The 14760-nt window shown below is 47.8% G+C and overlaps 1 protein-coding gene across 1 annotated transcript in view; it reads right to left on the bottom strand.

Moving 5' to 3' along the window:
* Window positions 1–12559: 12559 nt before the first annotated feature.
* LOC119975162 (sperm-associated antigen 5-like) overlaps window positions 12560–14760 on the bottom strand; it is a 47016-nt gene continuing 44815 nt past the window's right edge. Inside the window, exon 21 of the mRNA XM_038814747.1 lies at window positions 12560–13712. Coding sequence (XP_038670675.1) covers window positions 13626–13712 — 87 coding nt within the window. The 3' untranslated portion in view covers window positions 12560–13625. The remainder of the gene's footprint in view (window positions 13713–14760) is intronic.

The following is a 14760-nucleotide window of genomic DNA, read 5'->3' as shown; positions in this document are numbered from 1 at the left end:
TAGCATGTGTGGGCACCACAACATGACACACAGGAGTTGTGCTGGTGGGTGCTGAGGAACAAGCATGACGATCGGATGTGGGTGCCGAGTGTTGGTTGGTGTTGACACTGCCGAGTGTTGGTTGGTGTTGATGCCGCCGAGTGTTGGTTGATGTTGATGCTGCCGTGTGTTGATTGGTGTTGATGCTGCCGTGTGTTGGTTGGTGTTGATGCTGCCGTGTGTTGATGCTGCCGTGTGTTGGTTGGTGTTGATGCTGCCGTGTGCTGGTTGGTGTTGATGCTGCCGTGTGTTGGTTGGTGTTGATGCTGCCGTGTGCTGGTTGATGTTGATGCTGCCGAGTGTTGGTTGGTGTTGATGCTGCCGTGTGCTGGTTGATGTTGATGCTGCCGAGTGTTGGTTGGTGTTGATGCTGCCGTGTGTTGGTTGATGTTGATGCTGCCGTGTGTTGGTTGGTGTTGATGCTGCCGTGTGTTGGTTGATGTTGATGCTGCCGTGTGTTGGTTGGTGTTGATGCTGCCGTGTGTTGGTTGGTGTTGATGCTGCCGTGTGTTGGTTGGTGTTGATGCTGCCGTGTGTTGGTTGGTGTTAATGCCACCGTGAGTTGATGCTGCCGTGTGTTGGTTGGGGTTGATGCTGCCGTGTGTTGGTTGGTGTTGATGCTGCCGTGTGTTGGTTGGTGTTGATGCTGCCGAGTGTTGGTTGGTGTTGATGCTGCCGTGTGTTGGTTGGTGTTAATGCCACCGTGAGTTGATGCTGCCGTGTGTTGGTTGGTGTTGATGCTGCCGTGTGTTGGTTGGTGTTGATGCTGCCGTGTGTTGGTTGATGTTGATGCTGCCGTGTGTTGGTTGGTGTTGATGCTGCCGAGTGTTGGTTGGTGTTGATGCTGCCGTGTGTTGGTTGGTGTTGATGCTGCCGTGTGCTGGTTGGTGTTGATGCTGCCGTGTGTTGGTTGGTGTTGATGCTGCCGTGTGCTGGTTGGTGTTGATGCTGCCGTGTGCTGGTTGGTGTTGATGCTGCCGTGTGCTGGTTGGTGTTGATGCTGCCGTGTGCTGGTTGGTGTTGATGCTGCCGTGTGTTGGTTGGTGTTGATGCTGCCGTGTGTTGGTTGGTGTTGATGCTGCCGAGTGCTGGTTGGTGTTGATGCTGCCGTGTGCTGGTTGGTGTTGATGCTGCCGAGTGTTGGTTGGTGTTGATGCTGCCGAGTGTTGGTTGGTGTTGATGCTGCCGTGTGTTGGTTGGTGTTGATGCTGCCGTGTGTTGGTTGGTGTTGATGCTGCCGTGTGTTGGTTGGTGTTGATGCTGCCGAGTGTTGGTTGGTGTTGATGCTGCAGTGTGTTGGTTGGTGTTGATGCTGCCGTGTGCTGGTTGGTGTTGATGCTGCCGTGTGTTGGTTGGTGTTGATGCTGCCGTGTGCTGGTTGGTGTTGATGCTGCCGTGTGCTGGTTGGTGTTGATGCTGCCGTGTGCTGGTTGGTGTTGATGCTGCCGTGTGCTGGTTGGTGTTGATGCTGCCGTGTGTTGGTTGGTGTTGATGCTGCCGTGTGTTGGTTGGTGTTGATGCTGCCGAGTGCTGGTTGGTGTTGATGCTGCCGTGTGCTGGTTGGTGTTGATGCTGCCGAGTGTTGGTTGGTGTTGATGCTGCCGAGTGTTGGTTGGTGTTGATGCTGCCGTGTGTTGGTTGGTGTTGATGCTGCCGAGTGTTGGTTGGTGTTGATGCTGCCGTGTGTTGGTTGGTGTTGATGCTGCCGTGTGTTGGTTGGTGTTGATGCCGCCGTGTGTTGGTTGGTGTTGATGCTGCCGCGTGTTGGTTGGTGTTGATGCTGCCGCGTGTTGGTTGGTGTTGATGCCGCCGCGTGTTGGTTGGTGTTGATGCTGCCGAGTGTTGGTTGGTGTTGATGCCGCCGTGTGTTGGTTGGTGTTGATGCTGCCGAGTGTTGGTTGGTGTTGATGCCGCCGTGTGTTGGTTGGTGTTGATGCTGCCGTGTGTTGGTTGGTGTTGATGCTGCCGTGTGCTGGTTGGTGTTGATGCTGCCGTGTGTTGGTTGGTGTTGATGCTGCTGAGTATTGGTTGGTGTTGATGCTGCCGTGTGCTGGTTGGTGTTGATGCTGCCGTGTGCTGGTTGGTGTTGATGCTGCCGTGTGCTGGTTGGTGTTGATGCTGCCGTGTGTTGGTTGGTGTTGATGCCGCCGTGTGCTGGTTGGTGTTGATGCTGCCGTGTGTTGGTTGGTGTTGATGCCGCCGTGTGTTGGTTGGTGTTGATGCTGCCGTGTGTTGGTTGGTGTTGATGCCGCCGTGTGTTGGTTGGTGTTGATGCCGCCGTGTGTTGGTTGGTGTTGATGCTGCCGTGTGTTGGTTGGTGTTGATGCTGCCGTGTGTTGGTTGGTGTTGATGCTGCCGTGTGTTGGTTGGTGTTGATGCTGCCGTGTGCTGGTTGGTGTTGATGCTGCCGTGTGCTGGTTGGTGTTGATGCTGCCGTGTGTTGGTTGATGTTGATGCTGCCGAGTGTTGGTTGGTGTTGATGCTGCCGAGTGTTGGTTGGTGTTGATGCTGCCGTGTGTTGGTTGGTGTTGATGCTGCCGAGTGTTGGTTGGTGTTGATGCTGCCGTGTGTTGATGCTGCCGTGTGTTGGTTGGTGTTGATGCTGCCGTGTGTTGATGCTGCCGTGTGTTGGTTGGTGTTGATGCTGCCGAGTGTTGGTTGGTGTTGATGCTGCCGAGTGTTGGTTGGTGTTGATGCTGCCGAGTGTTGGTTGGTGTTGATGCTGCCGTGTGCTGGTTGGTGTTGATGCTGCCGTGTGCTGGTTGGTGTTGATGCTGCCGTGTGTTGGTTGGTGTTGATGTTGCCGTGTGTTGGTTGGTGTTGATGCTGCCGTGTGTTGGTTGGTGTTGATGCTGCCGAGTGTTGGTTGGTGTTGATGCTGCCGTGTGTTGGTTGGTGTTGATGCTGCCGAGTGTTGGTTGATGTTGATGCTGCCGTGTGTTGGTTGGTGTTGATGCTGCCGAGTGTTGGTTGGTGTTGATGCTGCCGTGTGTTGGTTGGTGTTGATGCTGCCGAGTGTTGGTTGGTGTTGATGCTGCCGTGTGTTGGTTGGTGTTGAAGCTGCCGTGTGTTGGTTGGTGTTGATGCGCCATGTGCTGGTTGGTGTTGATGCTGCTGAGTATTGGTTGGTGTTGATGCTGCCGTGTGTTGGATGGTGTTGATGCTGCCGTGTGTTGGTTGGTGTTGATGCTGCCGTGTGTTGGTTGGTGTTGATGCTGCCGTGTGTTGGTTGGTGTTGATGCCGCCGTGTGCTGGTTGGTGTTGATGCTGCTGAGTATTGGTTGGTGGTGTGTGTCGGTCCTAAGTCTCCTCTGTCTCTTTCAACTTTTCGCTTTGCTATTTCTGCACCATTCCCGGATTCCATGTGTTGTCCCTTCCCAAATGTAATACTTTACACTCGTTTGCACTTTGCTTAATCTGACATTGTTCTGTCCACTCACATATTTTGCCCAGTTTATTCTATATAACTTCCAGTTCAATGCACTGTCTGAGGGCTGGCAGCTGCGATTTGGCGAATGCTGAAATTATTCATTAAAATGGAGTTGTGGATTAAACCAAATTAGATGGTCAGGTTTATTTCCAGCAAGAGGAATAAAGTTGTGAAGTACCTGCAGAGATTCAGTAAAGCAAGTTGATGTGGAAATTCTTATTGAGTTTTTCAAGTTAACACAAATTGATAAGTCTGAGAACACGCATAAACAGACTCAAAAACAGCTTCTTCCCCACTGTTACCAGACTTCTGAACGACCCTCTTATGGACTGACCCGATTAACACTACACCCTGTGTGCTTCACCCGATGCCGGTGTTATGTAGTTACATTGTGTACCTTGTGTTGCCCGATTATGTATTTTCTTTTATTCCCTTTTCTTCCCATGTAGGTAATGATCTGTTTGAGCTGCTCGCAGAAAAATACTTTACACTATACCTCGGTACACGTGACAATAAACAAAATACAAATTGAGGCGACATATAACACAGGAATGACATGCTCGAATGACAACGTGATAAGTGATTGGAAAGTAAAGGACACATTTTTAAATGAGACTCATAGATTTATATAATAGAATTTACAGTGCAAGAGGCCATTCGGCCCATCGAGTCTGCATCAGCTCTTGGAAAGAGCACCCTATCCCTGTAATCCAGTAACCCCACCTCACCTTTTCTTTTTGGACACTTAAGGGCAATTTAGAATGGCCAATCCACCTAACCTGCACATCTTTGGACTGTGGGAGGAAACCCACACACACACGGGGAGAACGTGCAGACTCTGTACAGACAGAGACCCAAGCCGGGAATCGAACCTGGGAACCTGGAGCTGTGAAGCAACCGTGCTAACCACTCTGCTGCCATGCTGCCCATTAACTCACTGACATTCTGTAGCAAAAAAGAAATGTCTTTCCAGGTGAGCGGGGGGGGGGGGGGGGGTGGTGGAAGCAACTCGAGAGTCTCCATTTCTTAAAATTATTGCTATTGGATTGGATTTGTTTATTGTCATGTGTACCGAGGTACAGTGAAAAGTATTTTTCTGCGAGCAGCTCAACAAATCATTAAGTACATGGGATGGAAATAAAAGAAAAGAAAATACATAATAGGGCAACACAAGGTACACAATGTAACTACATAGACACCGGCATCGGATGAAGCATACAGGGTGTAGTGTTAATGAGGTCAGTCCATAAGAGGGTCGTTTAGGAGTCTGGTAACAGCGGGGAAGAAGCGGGGTGAGAAAGGTATACTTTCTGCATAATATTTCTATGCACACTAAATAAAGATTAGTACCTTCATTTAAACAATAGTGTCAGCTATGAATCAATGGGTCGCACGAGAGTTAGAAAGTTGTGGGTTAGGGCAGCACGGTGGCTCAGGGATTAGCAATGCTGCCTCATGGCACTGAGGACCCGGGTTTAATCCCGGCCCTGGGTCACTGTCCGTGTGGAGTTTGCACATTCTCCCCGTGTCTGTGTGGGTCTCACCCCCACAACCCAAAGATGTGCAGGGTAGGTGGATTGGCCACGCTAAATTGGCCCTTAATTGCAAAATAAATGATTTGGAGATGATGGCGTTGGACTGGGGTGAGCACAGTAAGAAGTCTTACAACACCAGGTTAAAGTCCAACATGTTTGTTTCAAACACGAGCTTTCGGAGCACTGCTCCTTCCTCAGGTGAATGGAGAGGGATGTTCCAGAAACATTTATATAGACAAAGTCAGAGATGCTGGACAATGTTTGGAATGCAAGCGTTGGAATGCAAGAATCAAATCGTTACAGATCCAGAGAGAGGGATAATCCCGGGTTAAAGAGGTGTGAATTGTCTCAAGCCAGGACAGTTGGTAGGATTTTGCAAATCCAGGCCAGATGGTGGGGGGTGATTGTAATGCGACATGAATCCAAGATCCCTGTTGAGGCCGCACTTATGCGTTCGGAACTTAGCTACAAGTTTTTGTTCAGCAATTCTGCGTTGTCGCGTGTCCTGAAGGCTGCCTTGGAGAACGCTTACCCGGAGATCAGAGGCTGAATGCCCTTGACTGTTGAAGTGTTCCCTGACTGGAAGGGAACATTCCTGCCTGGTGATTGTCGCACGATGCCCGTTCATTCGTTGTCGCAGCGTCTGCATGGTCTCGCCAATGTACCACGCTTTGGGACATCCTTTCCTGCAGCGTATGAGGTAGACTACATTGGTCGAGTCGCACGATTATGTGCCGCGTACCTGGTGGATGGTGTTTCCATGTGTAATGGTGGTATCCATGTCGATGATGTGGCATGTCTTGCAGAGATTGCTCTGGCAGGGTTGTGCGGTGTCGTGGTCGCTGTTCTGAAGGCTGGGTAATTTGCGGCAAACAATGGTTTGTTTCAGGTTGCGCAGTTGTTTGAAGGCCAGTAGTGGGGGTGTGGGGATGACCTTGGCAAGATGTTCATCTTCATTGATGATGTGTTGAAGGCTGCGAAGATGTCGTCGTAGTTTCTCCGCCCCAGGAAAGTACTGGACGACGAAGGGTCCTCTGTCAGTGGTGTCCCTTGTTTGTCTTCTGAGGAGGTCGGTGCGGTTTTTTGCTGTGGTGCGTTGGAACTGTCGATCGATGAGTCGAGCGCCATATCCCGTTTGTACGAGAGCATCTTTCAGTGTCTGCAGGTGTCTGTTACGCTCCTCCTCGTCTGAGCAGATCCTGTGTATACGGAGGGCTTGTCCATAGGGGATGGCTTCTTTAATGTGTTTCGGGTGAAAGCTGGAGAAGTGGCGCATCGTGAGGTTATCTATGGGCTTGCGGTAAAGCGAAGTGCTGAGGTGACCGTCCTTGATGGAGATGAGTGTGTCCAAGAATGCAACAGAATTTGGAGAATAGTCCATGGTGAGTCTGATGGTGGGATGGATTTATTGATCTCATCGTGTAGTCGTTTCAGTGATTCTGTGGGTCCAAAGGAAAAAAATGTCATTGATGTATGTGGTGTATAACGTCGGTTGAAGGTCCTGTGCGGTGAGGAAGTCTTGTTCAAACTTGTGCGTGAAGATGTTGGCATATTGAGGTGCGAATTTGGTCCCCATGGCTGTTCCGTGCGTCTGGATGAAGAATTTGTTGTCGAAGGTGAAGACGTTGTGATCTAGAATGAAGCAGATGAGTTGCAGAATTGCGTCTGGAGATTGGCAGTTGTCGGTGTTGAGGACTGAGGCTGTTGGAGGGTTTGCTGGTGTAGAGTGCCGAGACATCCATTGTGACGAGGAATGTTCCTGGTTCAACTGGTCCATGGGTGCTGAGTTTCTGTAGGAAGTCCGTCGTGTCGCGACAGAAGCTGGGCGTTCCTTGTACGATGGGTTTAAGATGCCCTCGATGTGACCAGAGAGGTTCTCACACAGGGTCCCATTGCCTGAAACGATAGGACGGCCTGGTGTATTGGCCTGGAGCATTTTCGGAAGGCAGTTGAGATCTCCAATGCGGGGATTACGTGGGATGAGACGCACAGACGCACGGAACAGCCATGGGGACCTATCACCTGAGGAAGGAGCAGTTCTCCGAAAGCTCATGTTTGAAACAAACCTGTTGGACTTTAACCTGGTGTTGTAAGACTTCTTACTGTGCTCAGCCCAGTCCCACGCCGGCATCTCCACATCCTTAGGTGAATGAAGAGGTATGTTCCAGAAATATTTATATAGACAAAGTCAGATGCCAGACAAAGCTTAGATTGCGAGCATTAGCAGGTAATTGAATCTTTACAGATCCAGAGATAGGGGTAACCCCAGGTTAAAGGGGTGTGAATTGTCTCAAGCCAGGACAGTCCACACTGTCAGAAGTGCCATCTTTCAAAATGAGAAATTAAATCAAGGTCCTGTCTGCCCCCTCAGGCTGTGTATTCATCTCTCAAACACCATAATTAAAGACACACATTCTGGTCATGATTCGGACGGTGGTATCTCCCTCTGCACTTTGCTTCTCTACAATAGAAACTAAAATGCAAAAGTATTTCCTAGGCTGTGAAATGCTTTGGGTCACCCGGAGGTATTGAAAGATGTGACACAATGAAAGTATTTTGTTCATATTTCTGGGAAACTCAATACAGTCAGGAGAGATGACAATTGAAATATAGTTAGTTGACAAAGCAAACTAGGTCTTAAAAAAAAAAAGGAGGACAAGAGAGCACAAGAGTAGGAGAGCGAGGGCACAGGAGGGAGGGCACAGGAAGAGAGCAAAGGCACAGGAAGACGAGAAAGAGAGAGAGAGAGGGCACAGGAGGACGGGAGCGAGGGCACAGGAAGAGAGCAAAGGCACAGGAAGACGAGAAAGAGAGAGAGAGAGGGCACAGGAGGACGGGAGCGAGGGCACAGGAGGACGGGAGCGAGGGCACAGGAGGACGGGAGCGAGGGCACGGGAGAGAGAGGGCACGGGAGGACGGGAGAGAGAGGGCACGGGAGGACAAGAGAGAGAGGGCACGGGAGGACAAGAGAGAGAGAGGGCACGGGAGGACAAGAGAGAGGGCACGGGAGGACAAGAGAGAGAGGGCACAGGAGGACAAGAGAGAGAGGGCACGGGAGGACAAGAGAGAGAGGGCACGGGACGACGAGAGAGAGAGAGATAGGGCACGGGAGGACGAGAGAGAGAGAGAGAGAGAGAGAGGGCACGGGAGGACGAGAGAGAGAGGGCACAGGAGGACCAGAGAGTACAGGAGGACGAGAGAGAGCACAGGAGGACGAGAGAGCGAGCACAGGAGGACGAGATACTGTGGAAGGTTAGGATTGTGATAGAGAAATGTGTTTTCATTTGATAGTTTTTTAAAATAGTTTCAATTAAATAGGACATGTCCTTTGGCAGAAATCTTTAAAATAGACGACTCAGGTGGCAATATGTCTGGGAAATGAGAGAATGCCTCTGTTCAGAAACCAATTAAGTCAAAGTTCCTTTGGTGGCTACCACAACTCATTTGAAATGTTGATTATGTAGATTGACAGTGATGTCAATGACACGGTTCTCTCAGAATGTGGAACCCTCAAGGCAACCTTTTTCATTTTTAAATTTAACGTGCACGAATCTCTGTGCTTTTCCAATTAAGGGGCAATTTAGCGCGGTCAATCCACCTACCCTGCACATCTTTGGGTTGTGGGGGTGAGACCCACACAGACACGGGGAGAATGTGCAAACTCCACATTCGAACCCAGGTCCTCAGTGCTGTGACACAGCAGTGCTAACCACTGCGCCCCCGAAGGGTGCCTTTTCCCAAGGTAGATTAACACCTTGCCTCATGAGCCGTAAAAAAGCATCCACAATGGGTGGCTGAAAGCAAACCCTGGTTTAGAAATTGAAGTTTGATGACATTCAAATCGGCGATTACAACTTCTGGGTGAGTCTTTCCCTTGTCAGAATATTCTGCGTTCTCTCTATAGTATCATAGATATCTCAAAGCTGGGTGGGAGGGTGAGCTGTGAGGAGGATGCAGAGATCCTTCAGTGTGATTTGGACAAGCAGAGTGAGTGGGAGATGTAGTACAATGTGGATAAATGTGAGGTTATCCACTTTGGTAGCAAAACAGGAAAGCAGATTATCTGAATGGCTATAAATTAGGAGGGGAATCTGCAACGAGACCTGGGTGTCCTTGTGCACCAGTCACTGGAGGTAAGCATGCAGGTACAGCAGGCGGTAAAGAAGGCTAATGGTATGTTGGCCTTCATTGCTAGAGGATTCGAGTACAGGAGCAGGGATGTCTTGCTGCAATTGTACAGGAGCCTTGGTGAGGCCACACCTGGAATAGTGTGCGCAGTTTTGGTCTCCTTTTCTGAAGAGGAATGTTCTTAATCTAGAGGAAGTGTAGCGAAGGTTTACCAGACTGATTCCTGGGATGGCGGGACTGATATGAAGATCCACCTACCCTGCACATCTTTGGGTTGTGGGGGCGAAACCCACGCAGACACGGGGAGAATGTGCAAACTCCACACAGACAGTGATCCGGAGCTGGGATCGAACCTGGGACCTCGGCGCCATGAGGCAGCAATGCTAACCACTGCGCCACCGTGCTGCCTACTTCCAGCTGTTTTTAATGCTGGATCACATCCCAAAGGTTCCCAAACATCAGTCCTCACCGAATGGTCATGTATCTACTATCCTGGTATAGTGAACTCTGCCTGTGGGAGTCGGAATGCCCGTGGGAGGCAGGGACCAGAATGACTGGAATGTATAATACAAGAAAATCCCAATATTCAGTGTGACTTTGGCTGCCTCTCAAACTCTCAATCCTAACCGGAAGTGGCGAGTGACAATTGGATGTTTTGAGGAAAATTGGATAATACATTAAAAGCAGGGGTTAGAATGTGTTTGTTTAAAAACGGGTCTTGCTTTTGCTTCCAGGAAACAGCAGGTGAAATTGACAAGGGAGTGTCTCAGTCTGGGCTGATGGATTGCGGTTTGCCTGGGGAGGTCCCTGGGGAGTTAATGTGCTTTTGCAGCCTGCACAGAGAATGTGTTGTTTTCAGTTTGGGGCGAGGAGGTCATTGCTGGGTGGAGCTCAGAAAGGCAGTGAGGAGCTGAGTGCTGATGTGCCTGACTCGAGTCCACAGCTCTTTCCTAGGAGGAGTATAAAAACAAGAGTAATATTTTAAGAGCAGAGCGGTCTTGACCGAAGGCAAGGAAGCTGAAACAACCGAGTGTTCGGATCCCAGGGTCACTGTCCCTGTGGAGTTTGCACATTCTCCCAGTGTCTGCGTAGGTTTCACCCCCACCACCCAAAGATGTGCAGGGTAGGTGGATTGGCCACGCTAAATTGCCCCTTAATTGGAAAAAATAATAATGGGGTACTCTAAATTTAAAAAAAAATAAAGAACCCAGTTGAAGTAGCTATTTGAAGATATTCAGCCAGAGTCTGAAGAGGTTGGTACCCAATTATTTATTTTTGCAATTAAGGGGCAATTTAGAGTGGCCAATCCACCTACCCTGCACATCTTTGGGTTGTGGGGGTGATGTGCAAACTCCACACAGAGTGTGACTCAGGGCCGGGATTGAACTCGGGTCCTCAGGACCGTAGGCAGCAATGCCACCCTGCCGCCCAGGCTGAAGGGGTTATAACCAGAGCCAGAATCTGTTTTGTCCACAAGTATTACTCGATGCACTGCTAACTTTTAGATTGAGAGCTGCATGTTTCATTTCTTGTTTAATGGGAAATTGTAAGCTGTTCTTTTTTGGGTGTGAAATTAAGTTTAATGAAGTTTTGTTTTAGAAATACCAAAGCCCTATTGTTTTCATGCAATCATTCCTGGAACTAAGCGTTCTTTCCACAGTCTCAAATATTGAAATTTCAGTCCAGTATATAGACACTGTTGGGGTCTGGTCTGGAATCGTAATACATTTTCTATAGCAGTGTTTACAAACCTTTTTTACGCCATGGTATACCTTCATACAACTATTTTTTCCAACTGAAGTGTACTCTCGCAAAAGCCTTTTATTTCTAAAACTTCCTGAAAACATATCAAATCACCAGTTAATACAATTTTCAGAGGTTTACAAGGAATACTGTATAACTTGATTGGTTACCTACTTCATGTACTGGGAACTTTATTTATTTTTTTACTTCTCCATGTCTTCTCTCTTGTTTTGATTCAATTTTCCTGACTCCCTCGCTTCTCCCAGGTTTGTGGGCCCTCGTTACCTTTTACCGCAGGCACATGGGGATTTTGTCTTCTGTGATCGGCATCTCCAATTCCCAAAGAACCTGGGATTGCCTGTGCTGGGGCTGGGAAAGGGCTACACAGGCGCGGTTTGGAATGTTTTAGGTTGATAATCCTAACCAGGAAAGGACCACACATCTGCAGTTCTGATTTGCTTTTAAAACATTGGTCAGACTCCTGGGCTTAACCAATGTAAAAATCCGAACAGCACACCTGCGCCCCATTCTGTGCCAGCACGTGCACGGGAGGCCCGAGGTTCATTGGGAGTTGGAGATACCAACCACAGAGCTGAAAACAAAGATTAGATTTTGTTCATTTACGTTAACCTTTAATCATTTGGAATTTTATTTTGCAGCCCACACATGGAACCTTCACGGTACCCCAGCTGGGAACCTCTTGTCCTATGCACATGGACCCACTGATGCAGTGGTCTTAAGTGACACAGGTCTCAGCTAGCCTCATGACCTAAAAAAAATCTATTCCCTCTTTTAGAATCTAATTAGTACATTAATTGTTTAAACAACTCTAAATCTCTGCTCTCTGCTTGCTTTCAAACTACTCATTGTTTTTTTGGGGGGGATATAAATACTAAAACAGCACTGAATTTCCAGAGTTTTGTATTCTGTGCTAGATGTTTACAGTGGAACTGGATTTGGCACATTAACAAAAGCCTCCTGTATTTATACTCGCATAATTCTGAACAGCAGTCAGCTCCTGCTGGTTCTAACCAGCCACCCAAACTACTGCACAACTACAAACCACCAACACTGAAAGAAAATACAAGTTAAGGTTATAGTTAACTTGGGCAGCACGCTGGTGCAGTGGTCCACACTGCAGCCTCACGGCACGGAGGTCCCAGGTTCGATCCCGGCTCTGGGTCACTGTCTGTGTGGAGTTTGCACATTCTCCCCGTGTCTGCGTGGGTTTCACCCCCACAACCCAAAGATCTGCAGGGTGGGTGGATTGGCCACGCTAAATTGACCCTTAAATTAGAAAAAATGAATTGGGTACGCTAAATTTATTTTTAAAAACTTAACGTTAAACTGGGGCAGCATGTGGCACAGTGGTTATCACTGGGACTGCGGCACTGAGGACCCGGGTTCGATCCCGGCCCTGGGTCACTGTCCGTGTGGAGTTTGCACATTCTCCCCGTGTCTGCGTGGGTTTCGCCCCCACAACCCAAAAACGTGCAAGCTAGGTGGATTGGCCACGCTAAATTGCCCCTTAATTGGAAAAATGATTGGGTACACTAAATTAACAAAAAAAAAAATTAAATAAACCAATAAACGGTATTTTGGTCCACCACAGTGCAAAGCGATGCTGCATGGCATGACCCTCAATTGTCAGTGATCCCAATAAATAACACATCAACCTCGTGGATTTTTGTTCAGGAGTTTTATTTTATGCTAAAAAACAGAATTCTTTTCCAACAAGAGAAAAAAAAGAAAAAAGCTGGTCTAAACCAGTGATGTGAGCAGATGAATTGTAGCAGAACAGCCAGAAATATAAACTGTAATTCGATAATCACAAACATTAGCCAGGAGGCACAACTGTTATTTATAAATAATACTTTGCACGTCATTTACAGTGTACAGGTGTTTTGGAGAGTCAGCAAAGCATGAACTGGGTTAGGAGGATACAATGTCACTTGGGACGGCAGAATTTGAACACGGGTATTGCTGAAGAAACAGACATGCTGCCCAACCCTTGAATTGTCTTCATCAGAACAAAACGCTGGGGTGCCAAATGTTAAAGGACGATCACGGCAATTTATACTACAGGAGAAAAGGGTGCTGATTAGTTGGCAAGTCAACTCTGATTCTCAGCCAAAGAAACTGAGGACTAAAAGGTTCCCCATGGTTCTGGGCATAACATATTCCTTGTGTGTGCAGAGAATGAGCCCCTGCATTTAAATGCAGGTCACTTCTGGCAAGCATTGAGCTCATTTACGCTGGCTAGGAACATTCAAACACAGGGACCCATTCTCTGAAAAAAGGAATATATTCAAGCATTACACCCTTACTAAATACCCCAGGAGCACGGGGAGCCTATAGTCCCTCACCACTTTCTGCATGGCAATGCCTCAGCCAGAGCTGACTTGCCAACTCTCCCAAAGCACCCCCTTTTCTTCTTTGGTGTCAATTATGATCATTTGAAATTTGGTATTCTCTTGATTGTCCTGATGAGTGCAAGACAAAAAACTTTAGCAATATACAAATGAGACCCACAGACAGTCTGATTTCAAGAACTGATCACACTGGAGTATCAGATAGATTCACTGCCATTTAAACCATGGACCGAGTTAAAGGCAGCGTTTTAAAATTTCATGGGAAGCAATTTTGCCCTACATTTCACTCCTGCTTTCAACTTCATTCCTCTCCCCGCCTCTCACTTGCTCAGTGATTCACACCCCAGTGAAAGTGAAACAGCAGCTGAGATACATGCTCTACTCTTCCACATCTTCTCCAAGTTCGAGCAGGAGCTCCCTCAGCTCAACAGAGTTTGCGACAACGTTGGGCACAGACAAGAGAACCTGAAATACAAAAAGCAAAGTCAGTAAAATCCATAAAAATGTGGAAGGCTAAACACAGCAGGCCAAATGCTGGAGATACATGCTAGGTCAACCAGCATCTGAAAATAAACTAACAGTTTGAATCTCAGGCGTAACATATGGGCAACAAAATCTTTTCAACATCTTTTTTATTTTTGTTCTGGAAGGGATTGACCTTCGACTCCATTGGGACGGGAATCGTAAAGACTGTCTGAAAGCAGAAGTTACCACGTTAATTGAATTCTAATTTCAGTCTTTCTCTCTGTAAAGTAGGTAATCCAGTCATTATCCTGGGAACTTCCAATTCCCCCGGAATCCTCATGACCCACCATGCTTTATATAACTTGCAAATGTCTCATTATTAGGTCAACAAATTCCAATAGGACAAGAGGGTTTCAGACCCCCTCCCCGACCCCAGCCACGTTCACACAAGCAACACACCAGAGCCGACTGCACTTTCTCATTGTTACGGGAGAAAAAGGTGCGGGAATAGACCATCCAGCTCAAGACTGCCTTATTCTGTGCAGTCATGCTAACGCCCATCTCTCAATGTTTAGTCAGGAAAGCGATCAAGGACTTATTGAGCAGGTGGTATTTCAAAAGTGAAGACAAGCTAACAAATTGCTTATTATTCACAGCGTATGAGAAACAATTAGAAACAAGTTCATTCGAATCTGATCTGCCCAATGTCTTAGACCCATTTTTTTCTTAGTTTGCACAAAAGCAATGTTTTTTGTATAAATTTAGAAGACATTTTTCCAATTAAGGGACAATTTAGCGTGGCCAATCCACCTACCCTGCACTTCTTGGAGTTGTGGGGGCGAAACCCACGTAGACATGGTGAGAATGTGCAAACTCCACACAGACAGTAACCAGGTCCTCAGCACCGTGAGGCAGCAGTGTTAACCACTGCACCACCATCAAAAGCAATGTTTTTGTCAACTAATTTTCTACAAATTGTAGGAAGATTGTTGCAAGATCTCAGACTCCTCCCCACCCTCAACAAGTATCAGATTAACTGACCACTTAC

The sequence above is a fragment of the Scyliorhinus canicula genome, chromosome 12, assembly GCF_902713615.1.
Source record: "Scyliorhinus canicula chromosome 12, sScyCan1.1, whole genome shotgun sequence".
Taxonomy (NCBI): Eukaryota; Metazoa; Chordata; class Chondrichthyes; order Carcharhiniformes; family Scyliorhinidae; genus Scyliorhinus; species Scyliorhinus canicula.
The sequence above is the reverse complement of the archived record's forward strand: the minus strand, read 5'-3'. Positions and strand labels throughout refer to the sequence as shown.